Source organism: Nicotiana sylvestris, chromosome 2, assembly GCF_000393655.2.
Source record: "Nicotiana sylvestris chromosome 2, ASM39365v2, whole genome shotgun sequence".
NCBI classification, from domain to species: Eukaryota; Viridiplantae; Streptophyta; class Magnoliopsida; order Solanales; family Solanaceae; genus Nicotiana; species Nicotiana sylvestris.
In genome coordinates, this window is record NC_091058.1 from 116865902 (window position 1) to 116886527 (window position 20626).

The 20626-nt window shown below is 43.4% G+C and overlaps 1 protein-coding gene across 1 annotated transcript; it reads left to right on the forward strand.

Annotated features, from left to right (window-relative positions):
* The first annotated feature begins 11485 nt into the window (after positions 1–11485).
* On the forward strand, positions 11486–12346 carry LOC138885460 (uncharacterized). Its single transcript, XM_070166411.1, has 2 exons — positions 11486–11636; positions 11700–12346. Exons 1-2 carry the CDS (start codon positions 11486–11488, stop codon positions 12344–12346), a joined length of 798 nt encoding a protein of 265 aa, XP_070022512.1.
* The last annotated feature ends 8280 nt before the right edge of the window (positions 12347–20626 follow it).

Genomic DNA, 20626 nt, shown 5'->3' on the forward strand with positions numbered 1-20626 from the left:
CTTGGCCTCAATGCACGGGATTAATGGGTCTTTATAAATGGATGACTCATCTTCTCCGTGAACAATAATCTCTTGCCTATTGTGTTCAAACTTGACCATCTGATGCAATGTGGATGGCACAGCTCGAGCCATATGGATCCATGGCCTTCCAAGAAGAAAGTTATAAGAAGTGTCCATGTCCACTACTTGGAAGACAATTTCAAAGTCAACCAGCCCAATCGTCATAGTGAGGTTGATCTCCCCAATGGTATCTCTCGCTGAACCATCAAAAGCCCGGATGCGAACATTGCTGGGTCGAATTCTGTCTGTGTTGATCTTCATGCCTTTCAAAGTAAAGAGAGAGCACACATCTACATTCGAGCCTCCATCGACCATGACTCACTTTACATAATGCCCCTCACATTTGACGACCAGGTGCAAAGCCCTATTGTGCTCGGCTCCTTCCTTGGGAAGTTCATCATCAGTAAAAGAGATTCTGTTTACCTCGAAAAATCTATTGGCCATCTTCTCCAAGTCATTCACTGTGGTCTTCTCTGAGACATGTGCCTCGTTTAAGGTCTTGATTAGTACACGGGCATGCTCTTTTGAGTGTAGGAGCAGAGATAGTAGAGAGATTTGGGCAAGAGTCTTTCTTAGTTGTTCAATGATTGAGTAGTCATGACTTTCATGTTTTTCAAAAGCTCTTCTGCCTTTTCTTCCGTGACAGATTTCTTTATTGGCAATTATCCCTCTCTGATTTGCTTGGCCTTCCTCAACTCCTCTGGAGAGTAACACCTCCCTGATCGAGTCAAACCTCCAGTTTCCCCCACTTCTTCTATGATTTCCTTGCCTTTGTACGTCATCACAGTTTTGTTGTAGTTCCAAGGAATGGTTTTTGTATATGTCACAGGGGGTTGCATGGCATGTCTGATTATGATCGGCTCTATTATACCGTTTGTACTGCCCTGTTTCTGCCTTGTGATGGGGTGGCCTCCAAGGACATACAACCTTGGGCTTGGAACATTAGAGCGAACTTCCAATCTCGTCACCTTGGGAACAAATAAAGTTACATTTTCTGAACTCAGGGCGACTTTCACAAACAATGGCACATCTTGGATCGGACTTACATCCCATTTGGTTCCCTCTTGAATTGTTCCCACGGTCATCTCTGCCCGATTAAACAGCCTGCATTCTAGATCTCGTCCAATCATTCCTACAAAATAAATATCGTTGTGTGCTGGCAATGGGTTGTTTGTAACATTGGGAGGTTCTTCGCCATTTGTTACCATAATCAACTTTTCAGTGATGAGTCTTTCTATAGCTCTTTTTAGAGTCCAACAGTCATCCGTGTTATGCCCCGGGGCACCTGAATGATATTCACATCTAGCATTTGCTTGAAATCCATGTGAATCGGGATGCATATGGTGGGGAGCGATGGGTCCAATCACGCCCATCTGTTTCATCTTCCGGAAAGGGAAGGGAAAGATGGATGAGAGACCTCCTAAACAAGCGAGGACCCTAATATTCGTCGAATTGAAAGTGAACGACAAGCCCCTTCACGCATTGATAGACATGGGTGCCACCCACAACTACTTGTCGTCAACTCAAGTAGAGCGCATGGGTCTTGTTGTGCAAAAGAGCAAAGGCCGCGTAAAGGCTATCAACTCACCACCCCAGACATTGGGTGGAACAACTACAAATGTCCCAGTGAAACTTGGCCCATACAAAGGAACCATCGACCTGCGCATCGCAATCATAGATGACTTCGACATCATAGTGGGTTTGGAGTTCATGAGTCAAACCAACACCATACCGGTACCATATGCCAACATGCTCCTAATGATGGGAGGAAATGGGTCCAAGCCCAGCACCATACCATGCTTTCCCATAAAGATGGCCGCTGAAAACATCTCGGCCATGCAGTTGGAGAAGGTAGTCAACAGACATGAACCCCTGGTTCCGGCTACCCTTCGCAGCAACAATCAGCCATCAGGTCATCGGCCTCAAGAGACTGGTGACGCTCCTCAGCGTGTGAAGACTTGTCAGCCATGCCATAAGGACAAGTCGGATCACTCATCACAGAAAGGACCCTCGCAGCCATTACATGTCTCTCAGACACCATGAGAAAGTGTTTCCTTCAGATTCATCACGGGATTGCCCCAAGTCGGTAATCTTGCATCCATCATGGTTGTCATAAATCAGTTTTCAAACTATGCAACCTTCATAGCAGCCCCGCAAAATGCATCAACAGAAGATACAGCTCGACTCTTCTTCTCGCACATTGTCAAACATTGGGGCCTGCCTAAAGACATTGTTAGTAGGCGCGACTCACGCTTCACTAGCAACTTTTGGACCCATCTCTTCAGGTGTTTTGGGTCAACATTGAGTCACAACTCAGACATCCATCCACCATCGGATGGCCAAACAGACCGGTTCGATGACATGCAGGAGGAATATCTCCGCAACTTTGCAACCGGATCACAGAAGCATTGGGTGAAGCTCTTGGATGCTGCTCAACTGTGTTTCAATTCTCAAAAGAGCCATCATACAAACAAAAGCCCTTTTGAAATTATTACTGGACAACAACCGCTTCTCCCTCAAATGGTGAATGCATTAACCATGCCGAAATCTCCTCGAGCTTCCAACTTCTCGAGCGAATGGGAGCGCAACATGGGGATAGTGTGGAGCTATCTTGTCAAAGCCCAAGAGTGGGCAAAAAGGTTCATCGAACAAAAGCTTTGCTTTGCCCAACATCAAACAGGGGACAAAGTAATGCTATGCATCCCAAAGAGATACTTATTTGCAGAGAGGACCCATGACCCTCGCTTGCAACAAAAATACATCGGGCCCCTGCCCATCGAAAAACGTATTGGGAAGTCCACATACCAGGTGAAAACTTCATCCTGGTGGAAGATCCATCCAGTCTTCCATGTCAGCCGCATGAAATCATTGCGTCGCTACAATAGCATTCTCACAGAACAGAGGGGCGCTGACCTCCCATCCAACAACCACCAGAAGCATCATCATCATCATAAGGCTCCGAGGACGGCGCCAACTCAGGTAGGGGAGAATGTCATGGGCTGCTTTCCAGACACGCCCCATGACCCCTTGGCTGCGCCCCATGGCGGCCTAGCAAGCCTCACAATGCCTAGCACCATGGTCGGCCCCGTGGTCTTGGCGGCGCCAAGTGACAAGCGCGCATGCGCCTCTGTCGCCCCACCGATGCCTCTCGCCAACGCCCAGTGGCTGGCCAATGACAACAGCACCGCGCGCCCTGACAATGTCGCGCGCACAGATCCTGATGCCTCGCCAGCGCCCAGCCTCAGGACCATTCCGGCAGCGCCTCGTGCACAGACCCTGATGCCAAGTGCCAGCGCCCAGCCTCAGGCCAACACATCAAGTATCACGCGCGCCCACAACACGACACGCGCAGACCTTGACCCGCAAAACAAAGTTGCTGCCATCGGACTTAGTTCTACATTGTAATAAACTAAGTCCTTTTCATTGTAATTATAGGCTAGTTTACATCATTTTCATTCAGTGTGCTTCTACAGCTTTATTAGGACTAGTCTTGCAACTTTGGTTTATTTTTTTTAAGCATTATTAGGGGGGATCAAGCAATCAAACATTTTTCAGCAATCAATTTTCTGTACTGGTGTCTCTCCCCCTCGACATCGCATCTTTTGTAATCAGCATTTCATTCATCAATAAAATCATCATTATTCAAAACCCAATTCTCTCTCAGCTTCCGCAATTGCTTGTGAAATTGGTTTTCCCGCACGGCACTGACAATCTAGTCTAGCATGCGGAGGGAACCTCATTGGCGGACAACAACCGCATTGACATCGGTTGCTTAGCCTTACGTTGCCCTTCCAAAGAACATCAGGAAGGCGTTGCAGATTTTGGGTGCTTCAAAGGAAGTACAGTGGTTGACGATCTTCTAGACTATGTAGTTCGTGCCAAGATTTATCTTGATGGAGCTATACTTTTGTGATCGTTGTATATAATTGGGGGAAAGAGTTACCCCAAATAAGAATCGAAGAGTATACGAATAAATATGATAGCTCAGCAGTGTTGAGTCAACATAGCAAAAGTAGAAATTAGCCGTCGGTGTTTGTGGCAAGCCTATGAAGAGGGCAGACTAGCCAATGCAACACCACCTACTTAGCTCAGTTCTCATAAATGTTTTTGAAGGAGTTTGTCTCCCAGATTCCTGTAATATGTGGTCTGGACGGTTGTGACAGGTCACCATGACAGTGTCAGAATATGTCATCAGGTTCAATAAGTTAGCCATCATACTCCTACTTTGGTTCCTAAGCCAGAGAGTGAGTCCACAGAATCATTAGAGGACTCAATTATGATCTTGAAATTCAGTAAAACCCGGGAAACTACAGGTTGATGCTTCATTTCGGCTAGTGGTAGAAATTGCCAAATGTTAGAATGTGTTCTGGATAAAAAAAAACCTAAGAAGACCAAGAGGTCTCGAGGTTTTAAAGGATTCAGCAGATTCTACTGTAAAACTACAAATCATTATGATATGGGCTTGGGCAACTGGTCAGCCCAGTCAATATATCTAATTACTCGGGGTGCTCCAGTAAGTTCTTTTAATGCACTACCGACACGAGGTTCATATAATGGTTATTTTAGTTATCTAGCATAGACTCAGTATGAGCAGCTGAACCCTCAAAGGGATTGTTATGAATGTGGTGGTACTAGGCACATCATGAGAAAATTGTTCTAGACTTGAGAGAAACATATTGTGTAAAAGCCCTGAGTCTACCTGCCCCATTACAGTAACTACTTTACTTACATGACCAACCAGAGGTAGGGATCAGGATGTTAGAGGTGGAGGTGAGACTCCCAGAGATGGAGACCGAGCCGTTGATATATTTTCTATGGTATGGCTGAGGTCGCAACACCAGATGGTGTCGTTACAAGTACGGTCTCGAGTTACTATAAAGTAACAATTTTGTTAACTTGATTTGGTTCTGAGTATCGAGGCAAGTCCTCCTATTGTGCTTCACTTATGAGTGAGCTTCGTAATTCTGAAATCTGCTTATGTAAATACTCCTATTGGGAGATTCGATGGTGATATCTATGTCTATCATTATGTGTTGTGATTTTGTTAAACGGAAAACTATTCAAAAGAAGAAAATGGAATGTTCCAATTTGGCACGATGTGCATATTACTTGTGGTACAGAGTTGAGGACAAGATCCTCGTGTTTTATATAATGTGAAATATTTAAACCAGGCTACAAGCTATGGTAGATGTTATATAAGGACGAGGTCCTTGTGGTGAAAAAAAATATTGTATGAATATCATTGTGATAATGTCGTGCTTGTAATGCGGAGATTAGTGTTATTGATATATACTATGTGGTGCTTTGCTGGGTTGTGGACATGTTGTTAGGAGTTGTTTTGGTGTTACTTCGACAGGTGGATATGCCCAATTACAGGGGAGACTCTGTAGAAATTTCTGGAAAAAAAAAATTGGAGTTAGAAAAATTTGGGATATTGAGATGTGTAAAGAAAGAGATAAGTTACATTATGTGTTTGAGGACAAACTCTACTTTTCATTTGAGGACGAATGACCCTAAGTAGGGGAGAATGTAATACCCCATATTTGATGGGTGCGTAGGCATAAGTTTCTATAGCCAGTCGAGACTAATATCATATGTTGACGTGAAAATCGGACCTTTCTGGAAATGATTGGAGTGTAAGAAATTTGATCTTCAAGTTTATAAATATGGATAAAGGAAATAATCTCAATTGAAATGGTATTATTAGACTTATGTTGAATGCGGTAATGTGGGATCAACCGCGAATATTTGTGTAAAAGTAAAATCGTCAATTTGGCAACCTAAGAATAATTCTTAGTACGTTCGAGGACGAACGTTTGTTTTAGAGGTGGAGAATGTGATGACCCAAAATGTCACCTTTAAATTAAATAACTATCTAGGTATTTTAAGACCTTGAAAAGCGGTATCAATAATTCCTCGACTTGCATGCGCAGTCCATATAATTTTTCGGAAGGTTTTTATGTGAAAAATGGATTAAATTATGAATTAGAGCTTTAAAACTCAACTGAGTTGACTTTGGTCAATATTTTGAGCAAAAGAACCCGAATCCAAGTTCTGACCATTCCGGTAGTTCCGTATCGTGATTTGGGACTTGGTCATATGCCCGAAATCGAATTCGAAGGTCTCTAGCTCAAATTATCACCATTTAACGGAATCTAGAAATCTAAGGCTAAAGATTTCTTAAGTTTGACTGGAGATTTGACTTTTGAGCAAACGACCCCGGAATGGAATTTTGATGATTCCAATAGTTTCGTATGGTGTTTTGGGCTTAGGAGCATATTCGGATTTGGAAGTCCGTAGGACAATTTGACGCATTTTGGCGAAAGTTAGAAATTTAAAGGTTTTTGAGAAGTTTGACCGATTGTTGACTTTTTGATATCGGGGTCGGATTCCGTTTCCGTAAGTTGGAGTAGGTCCGTAATATCGAACGTGACTTGTGTGCAAAATTTGAAGTCATTCCAAAATGATTTTGATAAGGTTTGAGATACTTAGTCTCTTTTAAGAAAGCTTAAGTTGGAAAAGTCAACCGGATGTTGACTTATGTGTTAGAGGGCTCGGATGTGAGTTCCGATGGTTCGGTTAGCTTCGGGAGGTGATTTATGACTTAGGAGCGTGATCAGAAGGAGTTTTGGAGGTTAGTAGTAGATTTAGGCTTGAATTGGCGAAGTTGGTATCAAAGCCTAGGTTAATTGGTCTCGCGAGTTATGATCCGGTTTAGTAGAGTCTCGCGGATCGGTACGGAGACATCTGTATTTATCCTCGAGAGGCTGCAGAACCTTTAGGAAAACTTCATGTTCTTGAAATTCTTGTCGTGCAACTTTGTTGATCCGAACACTAAAAATTTCTATCTTTCTATTCTCTCGCAGATGGCGAGGACTCGTGCTACTGGACGAGGTGGACGACCACCAATGCCACCCACTGATGCCACCAGAGGCCGTGGATGCGGTCGTGGGCGTGGAAGAGGTAGAGTAGCGCGGGCAGCACCTGTTAATCCACCAGTTGCCCAGTTCCAGATCAGGCTCCAGCAGATGTACCAGTTCAAGCACCAGCTATGCCTATTGTGATTCCGGGTCTTCAGGAGACCTTGGCTGAGATTTTGACAGTTTGCACTGGCCTAGCTCAAGCGGTCTTAGCCACTACAGCCGCAACTACTTCACAGGCCAGGGAAGGCACCCAGACTCCTGTTAATCGCACAGCTGAGTAGGTTGTGCAGGGATTGCAGACACCGAAAGCTGTTCCAGCTCAGCCAGTTGCACCAGTTCAGAACCGTGTGGTCCCAGCTATGCCAGACAATGAGCAGCATCGTCTCGAGAGATTTGGTAGGCTCCAGCGACATTCAGTGGTGCAGAGGGCGAGGATGCCTAGGGTTTTCTCGACAAGTGTCAGCGTATGCTTCGCACCACAGGGATTTGGAGTCGAGTGGTGTATCTTTTACTACATTTCAGTTCCAGGGAGCTGCATTTACCTGGTGGGAAGATTTTGAGAGGCGTAGACCTGTTGGTGCAACGCCCCTTACTTGGCAGCAGTTCTCCACTCTATTTCTGGAGAAGTATGTACCTCAGTCCTGCAGAGAGGAGCTGCGTAGGCAGTTTGAGTGGTTGACTCAGGGAGATATATTCGTGACACCGGATTCTATTGGGCTATGGTGTGGTATTTTAATTGAACTTCCGCAGATTTTATTATTAATTATACACTTTAATGTAATGACTTAGTAAATTCTCTGTGATATTTATCTATAATCTGAATAAGAATTTGGGTTAATGTTGTTGAATGATCGGGTTTTCCTAGCAGTGTGTTGGGCGTCATCATGACCGGGGTTGGGGTCGTGACACTTTTTGCAGAAACAATCTTTCGGTACTTCTGGAAAGGTTTAAAGTTTCTTCGACAAAAATGGCCAGTCATAAAGGCAAATGGTAAAAGGTGAACAAATATGGATAAAGTAACTACTTTTACAAAAATGGTCCTTCAGCACTTCCCAAGAAGATTTTTAGGTTGTCTTGGCAAAACAGTTGGAGCATGAGGGTAAGACAGTAAAAGGTGACAAAAATAGTTTTTTTTTTATTTTGTATATTTTTATCATTTTGCTTCTGTGTTTGGCTGTTTTTTGTCGAGACATCCTTTATGCCTTCTATGGAAGTATTAAAGGGCCGTTTTGTAATAATAGCCATTTTTCTGCTTTTATCATCTCAACTTTTGTGTCCGGTAATTTCAAAATATATATTGTAATTAAAAAAAATAGATCGAGTCCTAAATTGGCCAAAAAATAAATAATGAATGATCATAATTTGCATATAGTTTAGGTAAGTCCTAACCCTTTTTATTTTACTCTAAGGATCACCATGAGTTCTCCACAAAGAAGCAGTCAGAAAAGGGTAAGGGACGAGACACCTCCTATGTTCTTGATAAGAGATAAGACCCCGAGTAGTCTCTATAATTGGTGGGCTAGTTTTGCTACATGGGAACAAAATCAAGTATTTAAGAACCTCAAGTTCCTCACAAACATCATGGGAATTAAGCCTAACAGAGATTTAATTGAGGCTCTAGTGGGTTATTGGGACCCTGCGAACAATGTCTTCAGGTTCAAAGATTGTGAAATGACGCCCACATTGGAAGAATTAAGTGGGCTCACCGGATTGGGGAGAGACCTTCGTGGGAAAAAGCCTGCTGCTCCGAAATGTTGGTGTGAACAACTTTTTAAAGAAATTATGCCTCCGTCGAATTCCAATGGTTTGCTTAAACGAAGGTTGGGTTCCGTTGGAATATCTCTATAACATGTTTGGGGACAAGAAAGGGTTCGAAAATTTCTCGGGCATAGAATTCGTCAACCAGTTGAGTTACGATGCTTGGAGGGAGTTGAGAATCTTCACGTTTATGATATCATTTCTAGGGATCATGGTCTTTCTAGAGCGTGGTAGGCGTATCAGAATTCGATTGGTTGCGGTGGTCTCATATTTGCAAAGTAGCATGGATCATACCATTCTTCCCATGATTTTGGGAGATATTTTTCGAGCTTTGACCCGCTGCCAAGAGGGTGAAGATTACTTCGAGGGATGCAACATTCTGCTGCAGATGTGGTTCATAGAGCACCTTTATCATCATCCAATAGTAATAAATTTTAATGAAAACTGGTTGAATTACATTGGATGCCACCCAGATAGGGTCGCAAGTTGTAATCTTCCAGAGGGGGTGAGGGCCTGGCAGAAATTACTTGGTTCATTGAATGCTGATAGAATCACTTGGAACTATTATTGGTTCCCTTCTGCTAGGGTCATGCATATGTCGACGTATCGCCCGTTCTTCATACTCATGGGTTTAAGAGGTTTCCAACCCTACGCGCCTCTACGTATCATGCGCCAGTTAGGGAGAGAGCAAAAGAGACCCCCGATTGAGGACATGCGTCCGTCGTGTGGGAATTCAAGGGAGAGGAACCTCCAAGGGAGTCATATGCACAAAAGGTTTGGTTTGGTGGTCGATTTTCTGATTTAGACGAGATGGTAGCTAATCGTGAATTTGGGGAGGTAAGCCTCGCATACCTTGAGTGGTTTCACAACCAGGCTATCCCCGAGCAAAGGACAGAAAGATCCATACGGCCCGAGTTGATTGAGAGAAGGAGATCGAGGTCAGAGTTAGAGAAACCAGAAGGGAAGCGGCACAAGAGTTCCAATCTCGTATTGACACTTTACAAGAAGATAAGGGCATTCTGGAGATAGCCATGGACGTACAACATGTTGATTTTGAGCGAGAAAAGGCTCAATGGGCAGGAGAGAAACGAGCAATCAAAGCCCAAATTCGAAAGAAGAACATAGTCACAACCGCTCAGCAACAAGAAGAGAAAGAAGCCCAGTTCATGGTAGTCCGTGATCAAGAACGTAGAGGTTTTGCTCCATGAATCCAAGGTCTGAGGGATCAGATAGGGGAAGTTGAGTCAATCAAGGAGAGCCAGATCGCGGAGTTTGAAATAGAAGGCACGACTACCAAAAGGTGATCAATCAGTTAGAAGTAGAGTTGCTAGAAGTTCGGCGCCAGAAAGATATGGACTTGGACCGCGAGCAGGATGCGCTGGATCTAGCTGAGACCCGTGGTCAGCAAAATCAAGAGTTGCATGTGGCTCAAGAATACATTAAGGGAAAGATCCTCGAGGTAGCCACATATACCTCAAGAGCGTGCAAGAGTTGTCAGGGAATGACGCCTGAGCGGTTTGCAAAAGTATCATTGAACGTTGCTCGTCATATATCTGCAGACCTGGAAAGAATATACCGTAATGTTGGGGGTCAGCCGCAGGAAAAAGTGCCTTGATTACAGCGATGCTGGTGGATTTTTACTGCAAAGGTCAAAGTCCTTTTTTTATTTATTTATCAGTCCTTTGTTATTCTTGATCATGTAAGAGTCTTTTGGTGTTTTGAGTCTCGTTGTTTTGCCTTTTATCCTAAAAAGTCTGTTTGAGTCAAGTCTGGTCTTATTTATCTTTATGCAATTGCTTCTTCTTGAGTCTTGTGTAAAAAATAATATATATATATATATATATATATATATATATATATATATATATATATATATATGAAAAAGATTTTGTTTAGAAAAATTCGAAAATGAACCCAAAAGATGTTTGTTTTGTAAAAAAAAACGGTCATGTCCCTGAACTACGTAATGATCTGATTCATGCGGCGACATGATACGTAGGCAACCCACAAAAGGTTCGATCAAAATATTTTTCAATGAATCTAAGCTGGGATCAAAATGGGGGGAGTGTAACTTGATAAAAAAGGGGGGGAAGGCGCTAATAGGAAGCAACTTGATAAGCTGGAATGAAACATGAAGCCTTCCAAAATGTACTTTAGAAACGATGATGATGTTAGGAGCATGGCATGTTATGTGTAATTCATATCTATAAAATTTCTAACCCTAACACATTTGTTGTCCCTTATAGAGAGTAAGTTTAAAGTGGTTGGTTTGTGGTGAATCTGGCAACACGTCATTACTTCACAAGATCTAAGGGACCAGTAGTAATGGATAACAACGATGAAATCGAGTTGGTCAGTGACAATCCGCAGGGTCAGTCAGTTGAGCAAGAGTCGGAAGAAATAAGAAAATTGAGACAACAACTGTCAGATGTATATCAAGTTTGGGTTTCCGGTCGACCTCCACCCCAGGGTCCTTCAGAGGGAACATCCACCATACCCAGGCTACTCAGACACCGCTCCATGCAACGAGTGATCCCATTATACCACCAGGGTATGTGCCAAACTACAGCCTCCATGCTGCCCCCTGTACTTTTAATATGCGACCTCCAGTCGCACCGTTTAGGAACACCCCTCTAGTTGTGTCTGGCGCACCGGTATATACAATACCACCGCGACCACCTGTGACGAGACCCAACAACGAGCCACTACCTCAGGTTTATGATGGCCAATACTACTCCCCAAATATGGCTTTCAGGGCCTCAGCTCCCTACAATCAGACTCCTCAGTACGAGTCACCAGCGGAAAATGAAAAGCCTGCAAAGACAAGTGAGCCGGATGAGATGGCTAGGAAAGTGAAAAGTCTTGAACAAAACATAAAGAACATACAGGGAATAGGTGGTCACAAAAGTGTCTGATTCAATGATCTGTGTATGTTCCCTCACATCCATTTGCCACAAGGTTTCAAGACCCCAAAATTCGAGAAGTATGATGGACACGGCGTCCTTATCGCCCACTTGAAAAGGTACTGCAACCAGCTGAGGGGTGTAGGCGGAAGAAAAGAATTGTTGATGGCATATTTTGGAGAAAGTCTTATAGGGGTAGCCTCTAAGTGGTTCATTGACCAGGACATCTCTCACTGGCATGTCTGGGACGACATGGCCCAGGCCTTCATCAAGCAATTCCAATACAACATTGATATTGCGCCGGATCATAATTCTTTGTCCAATATGAAGAAAAAGCCGACCGAAAGTTTTAGGGAATATGCCATCAAGTGGAGGGAGCAAGCAGCTAGAGTTAAGCCACTCATGGATAACCATGAGTTGATCACTGTTTTTCTGGAAGCTCAAGAGCCTGATTACTTTCAGAACATGATGTCTGCGATGGGTAGACCTTTTGCAGAAGCAATCAAAATAGGGGAGATGGTCGAAAATAGCCTCAAGACCGGTAGAATTGTAAGTCAAGCTGCTATCAAAGCCACCACCCAAGCTATCCAAACTGGGTCGAGAGGTTTGGCAAATAGAAAGAAGAGAGATGAAGAGTCCATGATGGCTTCGGGATCTAGGGAGTTTCAAAGAGGGGCATCGCACCATTATATGCAAGTTTAGCAGGGGCAATCCAGCTACCCTCAATATTATTATCCCCCGTCGATTCCTCAATACTATGTGGGCCCACCGCAATATACAGTGTTCAATGCTCAATCATATGCTCAGCCTCCCAATTAACAGGTAGAGGCACCAGCTCCAAGAGCCCCCCGACCTCAGCAACAAAATTTTCGGGCACCCTACAATGCTCGTCCCAGGTAGGATTACGGTCGAGAGCAAAGGTCGGTGGAAAAATTCACCCCATTGGATGAACCATACTCTAGTCTTTTCCGGAAGCTGAAACAGATGGGCGTGATTGGACCCATCGCTCCCCACCATATGCATCCCGATTCACATGGATTTCAAGCAAATGCTAGATGTAAATATCATTCAGGTGCCCCGGGGTATAACACGGATGACTGTTGGACTCTAAAAAGAGTTATAGAAAGACTCATGACTGAAAAGTTGATTGTAGTAACAAATGGCGAAGAACCTCCCAATGTTACAAACAACCTATTGCCAGCACACAACGATGTTCATTTTGTAGGAATGATTGGACGAGATCTGGAATGCAGGCCATTTAATCGAGCAGAGATGATCGTGGGAACAATTCAAGAGGGAACCAAATGGGATGTAAGTCCGATCCAAGATGTGCCATTGTTTGTGAAAGGTGCCCCGAGTTCAGAAAATGTAACTTTATTTGTTCCCAAGGTCACGAGATTGGAAGTTCGCTTTAATGTTCCAAGCCCAAGGTTGTATGTCCTTGGAGGCCACCCCATCACAAGGCAGAAACAGGGCAGTACAAACGGTATAATAGAGCCGATCATAATCAGACCTGCCATGCCACCCCCTGTGACAAATACAAAAACCATTCCTTGGAACTACAACAAAACTGTGATGACGTACAAAGGCAAGGAAATCATAGAAGAAGTGGGGGAAACTGGAGGTTTGACTCGATCAGGGAGGTGTTACTCTCTAGAGGAGTTGAGGAAGGCCAAGCAAATCAGAGAGGGACAATTGCTAATAAAGAAATCTGTCATGGAAGAAGAGGCAGAAGAGTTTTTGAAAAAGATGAAAGTTCATGACTACTCAATCATTGAACAACTAAGAAAGACTCCTGCCCAAATCTCTCTACTATCTCTGCTCCTACACTCAAAAGAGCATGCTCGTGTACTAATCAAGGCCTTAAACGAGGCACATGTCTCCGAGAAGACCACAGTGAATGAGTTGGAGAAGATGGCCAATAGAGTTTTCGAGGTAAACAGAATCTCCTTTACTGATGATGAACTTCCCGAGTAAGGAGCCGAGCACAATAGGGCTTTGCACCTGGTCGTCAAATGTGAGGGGCATTGTGTAAAGCGAGTCATGGTCGATGGAGGCTCGAGTGTAGATGTATGCTCTCTCTATACTTTGCAAGGCATGAGGATCAATACAGACAAAATCCGACCCAGCAATGTTCGCATCCGGGCTTTTGACGGTTCAACGAGAGATACCATTGGGGAGATTAACCTCACAATGACGATTGGGCCGGTTGACTTTGAAATTGTCTTCCAAGTAGTGGACATGGCCACTTCTTATAACTTTCTTCTTGGAAGGCCATGGATCCATATGGCTCGAGCTGTGCCATCCACATTGCATCAGATGGTCAAGTTCAAACACAATAGGCAAGAGATTATTGTTCACGGAGAAGACGAGTCATCCATTTATAAAGACCCGTTAATCCCGTGCATTGAGGCCAAGGAAGGGTGTGAGTCCATTGTCTATCAAGCTTTTGAAGTGGTTTCTGTGGACCATGTTGAGGAAGGAAAGCCCATTCTGCATCCTCGTCTTTCCACCACATCTATAATGGTGGTTGCGGTTATGATGAGACAAGGTTATGAGCTAGGGAAAGTCTTGGGGGCATCATTGCAAGGAATTTCAGAGCCAATTTCTCCGTTCGGTAACCAGGGTACTTTTGGTTTAGGCTTCAGGCCAACACAAGCAGACAAAAACAAAGCTAAGCACCACAAAAAGCATGGATGGGTCTTGCAACAACCTATCCCTCACATTTTCTACACTTTTGTCAAGCCACGACTCCAAGAGGTTCAAAATTCCTCGGCGCATTGAAACATTGATGAAATTTTCCATGGCCTCAGCCATATGTTTTCTGAAGTAAATATGATCCAGGCCGGTGAAGGCACTAGTCGTGCCGATATGCAACTAATTGACCCAGACACCATGCTCACCAACTGGGAAGCAACTCCTCTCCCCACAAGGAAGGAGTCTTGGTAGTTTGCTTTTGCAGTTTTTTTTGTATTTTTGGGTTACTTTCAGGGTTGTAATCCAAACATCTCAGTGTTATTGTTTTATTTTAATGTTAACCCTTCTATCCTTTCGAATTAAATGAAATGCATTTCAGTTTCGTATTAAGTTTTGTATCTTTCCCTTTTCCTAATTCCTGTCATTTTATTTCCATTTCAGTTTTGTTAATGCCGATTTTAATAACATGACATGCATGAGGAATTCACGTTCAGATCTTAAAAACCTGCCTAATATCGAAATAATGCATCAAGAGGTGGAATATGATGAAGATGAGGTTGTTGAGGAAATAAAAAGAGAGTTGGAACAATTTGAAAACAAGCCTAAGCCCAACCTCAATGAAACTGAGCCAATTAATATCGGAAGTCCTGAAGAAATTAGAGAAATGAATATAAGCATTCACACCGAATAGAAAACCAGAGATGCCTTGATTCAACTTTTATTTGAATACAGAGATGTGTTTGCTTGGTCTTACGATGATATGCCGGGTTTAAGTGTCGATCTAGTGGTTCATGAGCTTCCCACATATCTTGATTTTCCATTAGTCCAACAAAAGCAACGAAAATTTAAAACAGATGTGAGTGACAAAATCAAAGAGGAAATAATGAAGCAATTGAACGCCAATGTGATTAGAGCTGTCTGATACACCACTTGGGTGGCGAATGTTGTGTCTGTGCCAAAGAAGGATGGAAAGACCAGAGTCTGTGTTGACTACAGGGACCTGAACAAAGCAAGTCCAAAGGATAATTTTCCTTTGCAAAATATCCACATTCTTGTAGATAATTGCGCAAAGCATAAGATACAATCATTCGTGGATTGCTATATTGGGTACCACCAAATTCTAATGGATGAAGATGATGCAGAAAAAACCGCTTTTACCACTCCATGAGGTACTTATTATTACAGGGTCATGCCATTCGGTTTAAAGAATGCAGGGGCAACTTACATGAGGGCCATGACCACCATTTTTCACTACATGATGTATAAAGAGATTGAAGTATATGTCGATGATGTCATCATAAAATCAAAGACACAGGATGATCACGTGTGCGATTTGAAAAAGTTCTTCTAACGGCTTCGAAGGTATGACCTTAAGATTAATCCAGCCAAGTGTGCATTTGGGGTTCCATCTGGGAAACCCCTCGGTTTTATAGTCAGCCGAAGAGGCATTGAACTGGATCCATCTAAGATAAAATCCATTCGAGATTTGCCACCTCCGAAGAACAAAAAGGAAGTCACGAGTTTACTCGAGAGGTTGAACTACATCAGTAGGTTCATTTCTCAGCTCACAACCACATGCGAGCCCATCTTTATGTTGCTAAAAAAGGATGCCGCTATCAAGTGGACAGACGATTGCCAAAAAGCCTTTGACAGGATCAAATATTATTTGTCAAAACCCCCTGTACTGGTCCGACCTGAACTTGGTAGGCCTTTGTTTTTATATCTATCAGTGATGGATAATTCCTTTGGATGTGTTCTGGGGCAACATGATGCAACAGGCAAAAAGGAACAGGCAATCTACTATTTGAGCAAGAAGTTCACCAATTATGAGGTTAAGTACACCTTTTTAGAAAGGACATGTTGTGCCTTGACTTGGGTCGCTCAGAATTTGAGACATTATCTTTTGGCCTACACTACTTACCTCATATCCAGAATGGATCCTTTGAAGTACATCTTCCAAAAGCCAATGCCCACTGGCAGGCTCGCAAAATGGCAAATCCTGCTCACAGAGTTCGACATTGTCTATGTCACTCGCACCGCGATGAAAGCACAGGCTTTGGCAGAGAATCCAGTTGATGATGAGTACAGGCCACTTAGCACATACTTCCCAGACGAAGAGGTCAAGTCAATAGAGGAAGTAGTTTCAGACGATCACCCTGTATGGAAAATGTATTTTGATGAGGCTGTCAACATCAAAGGAGTTGGGATCAGGGCAATCCTCATTTCACCTGTTGGACATCATTACCCTGCAACATCCCGACTTCGGTTCTTCTATACCAATAATACGGCAGAATACGAAGCTTGCATCATGGGTTTGAAAATGGCCATCGATCTGGATGTGCATGAACTATTGGTTATGGGAGATTCTGACTTGATTATCCGGCAAGCCCAAGGTGAATAGGAGACTCGAGACATCAAGCTCATTCTGTACAGACAATGTGTGCATGACTTGAGAAAAAGATTCAGATCCATCGAGTTCAGGTACATTCCCAGGTTTCACAACGAGCTAGCCGATGCCTTGGCCACTTTATCCTTGATGCTCCCTTATCCAGGCAACACTCATGTTGACCCACTAGAAATCCAAGTTCGGAATCAACACGGTTACTACAATACAATCGAGACGGAACCAGATGGTGAACCATGGTATCATGACATCAAACGATTCCTGAAAATAAGAGAATATCCAGAGCATGCCAAAGGAGATCAAACAAGAACTATAAGGCGACTCGACAATGGTTTCTTCCTGAATGGGGAAATTCTGTACAAGAGGACCCCAGATTTAAACTTGTTGAGATGCATAGGTGCTACAAAAGCAGAGTGGATCATGAGTGAAGTGCATTCAGGGGTATGCGGACCTCACATGAATAGATATGTTTTGGCAAAGAAGATTTTGCGGGCAGGGTATTAGTGGATTACTATGGAGCGAGATTGCTTCAGATTTCTTTGCAAGTGTCACCAATGCCAGATTCATGGTGATCTGATTCACTCGCCTCCTTCGGAGTTGCATCCCATGTCCTCTCCTTGGCCGTTCGTTGCTTGGGGAATAGATGTTATTGGGCCGATCGAGCCAAAGGCTTCAAATGGGCATAGATTCATTTTGGTTGCAATTGATTACTTCACCAAGTGGGTGGAGTCCGTCACTTTCAAAACAGTCACCAAGAAAGCAGTGGTAGATTTTGTTCACTCCAACATCATATGTCGCTTGGTATCCCAAAGACCAGTATCACTGACAATGCAGCCAATCTAAATAGTCATTTGATGAAGGAGGTATGAGAACAATTTAAAATCATGCATCGCCATTCTACCCCTTACCGGCCAAAAGCCAATGGAGCCGTTGAAGCGGCAAACAAGAACATCAAGAAGATTCTTCGGAAGATGATCCAAGGTTCCAGGCAATGGCATGAAAAGCTGCCTTTTGCTCTTTTGGGATACCGCACGACTGTTCGCACATCTGTTGGTGAAACTCCGTATCTGCTTGTATATGGAACTGAAGCTGTAATACCCGCTGAAGTCGAAATTCCCTTTCTCCGAATTATTATGGAATCAGAGATTGAAGACACTGAGTGGGTCAAGACCCGATTAGAACAACTAATGTTGATCGATGAAAAACGGCTAGCAGCAGTGTGTTTTGGCCAGTTGTACCAGCAAAGAATGGCGCGCGCTTACAATAAGAAAGTGCGCCCAAGGCATTTTGAGGTAGGCCAGCTGGTGTTGAAACGCATCCTTCCGCACTAGGTGGAAGCTAAAGGAAAGTTCACCCTGAACTGGCAAGGACCCTACATCATCAAGAAAGTGTTACCAAAAGGGTCCTTGCACTTGGTAGATGAAGAAGGACGGGTACCAGACATGACTATTAACGCAGATGCAGTCAAAAGATATTATGTCTGATATATACCCGCTGTAGAATTTCACGTATTGATTTTCTCAGATTGAAGTGACAAAGGCTATCATTTGCTCGCTACTCCAAATAGGTGTAATCCTTTTGTTAAGCCTTTTGATCCGTATTTGTCTATATGTGTACTTGAAAAAAAAGAGGCAAAAAAGCCAAAAAAAATCCTTGCATTGAACTACGTGAGACTTGATTCCGAAAGGATACGTAGGAAGCCTTACCCTGGGTTCGGTCCCATCAGAACAAAAAACCCATATTCCTAGTACTCCAAAACTGGGCCAGAAATTTGTTTTATTTCACGGTTTTTCTGTAAAAAACGGTTTCCAAAAGTTGTAATTCGTTTCAAGGTTCATTTCGCCTTTTTACCTTTCAAGAGCTTCTGATCGATATGTTTGAGAATGTTTGAAGTTCACATGCCAAGGGCGTTGGGTAACCTCCCTCATGCAGTATCTTAGTCAAAAAAAATGAGAGAGTCTTATCAGTGAAAACCCGTACGGGCACTATAAGGCAACAGTGAACAAAGAGATGAGAGAGTCTTATTGGTGAAAACCCAGATTGGCACCATAAGGCGACAGTTAGTAGAGAAATGAGAGAGGTTAGTTTGCGAAAACCTGCAAAGGGCGCTACTAGCCGAATAAGGGTCTTCGATTCTCCGGCATGAGCACAACCAAGACAAATTCAAGATGAGCATTTGCGGCAGATTTTGAGAATTAGACAGCTTAGACAGATCAGGCGTCCAGTCCAAAATGCATGTCATCATTCATTGAAGTCGGCACATACCTCCAGATAAGTCTCCATATTCCTTTCCCCGAAAGGGACACCTTTTGTTCAAGCACAGTTCTTTTTCGCTTCCAATTATTATTGTATTTTTACCCATAATTTTTCTTTGAGTCCCTTTCGGTCTAATCCTGCATCAAAATCGAAGCAAAGAAAGGGCTGCAAAACTGGATACAGTTTCCCTGTAATGTCAAGCACAATTTGGGGCATATATGGCATTGACGAAGGCACAAATCCATCTATGGTCTCATTTGATAAGGCGAACAAAGTGTCTCAAAGAAACTGAAAAGGTCGCCTAAGCAAAACCTGCTTCATAAGAAAAGTTGTTAAGCACTACAGACACAAACTGATACTGGGTGCAAGACAACTGACCTTGATTTTAAAGAAAAAATAGCCTTGCCTTAGAGACAAGGGTAACGATACCATGGACATCTCGGTACCACGCTGACAGAATAGGTTCTTCGATAGCAGTGGCCGTGAACCAAGCTACTCAGGGCATCAAGGCCACAAACCAACCACCACTTTGAAAACTCACAAATTTTTCTTTGTTTGAAGCAGGAACAAAGCATGCAGAATGGTGATTCTAAAAGAACGAATGTCACCAAACGTAAGTTCCTTAAAATCTCCATTTTTCTTTTACTTTTAGCATACGTCACTATTGTTCCCACCACCTATTTTTATTTAGCTTAATTCAGGTAGAACCTTTTCGCCTAGGGGGATCCAGCTCATAGTTTCCGGGTAGAAGTACTCTTCGCTCAGGTTGTTTTACGTAGCTTAACCCAGGTAGAACCTTTTCGCCTAGGGAGATCCATCTCATATTTCCGGGTAGAAGTACTCTTCGCTCAGGTTATTTTTATGTAGCTTAACCCAGGTAGAACCTTTTTCGCCTAGGGGGATCCAACTCATATTTTCGGGTAGAAGTACTCTTCGCTCAGGTTGTTTTACATTAGCTTAACCCAGGTAGATCCTTTTCACCTAGGGGGATCCAGCTCATAGTTCCAGGGAGAAGTACTCTTCGCTCAGGTTATTTTTACGTAGCTTAACCCAGGTAGAACCTTTTCGCCTAGGGGGATCCAGCTCATAGTTCCAGGTAGAAGTACTCTTCGCTCAGGTTATTTTTACGTAGCTTAACCCAGGTAGAACCTTTTCGCCTAGGGGGATCCAGCTCATATTTTCGGGTAGAAGTACTCTTCGCTCAGGTTGTTTTACATTAGCTTAACCCAGGTAGAACTTTTTTGCCTAGGGGGATCCAGCTCATAGCTCCGGGTAGAAGTACTCTTCGCTCAGGTTATTTTTACGTAGCTTAACCCAGGTAGAATCTTTTCGCCTAGGGGTATCCAGCTCATATTTCCGGGTAGAAGTACTCTTCGCTCAGGTTGTTTTTACATTAGCTTAACCCAGGTAGAATCTTTTCGCCTAGTAGGATCCAGCTTATAGTTCCGGGTAGATGTACTCTTCGCTCAGGTTGTTTTTACATTAGCTTAACCCAGGTAGAACCTTTTTGCCTAGGGGGATCCAGCTCATAGTTCCGGGTAGAAGTACTCTTCGCTCAGGTTATTTTTACGTAGCTTAACCTGGGTAGAACCTTTTCTCCTCGGGGGATCCAACTCATATTTCCG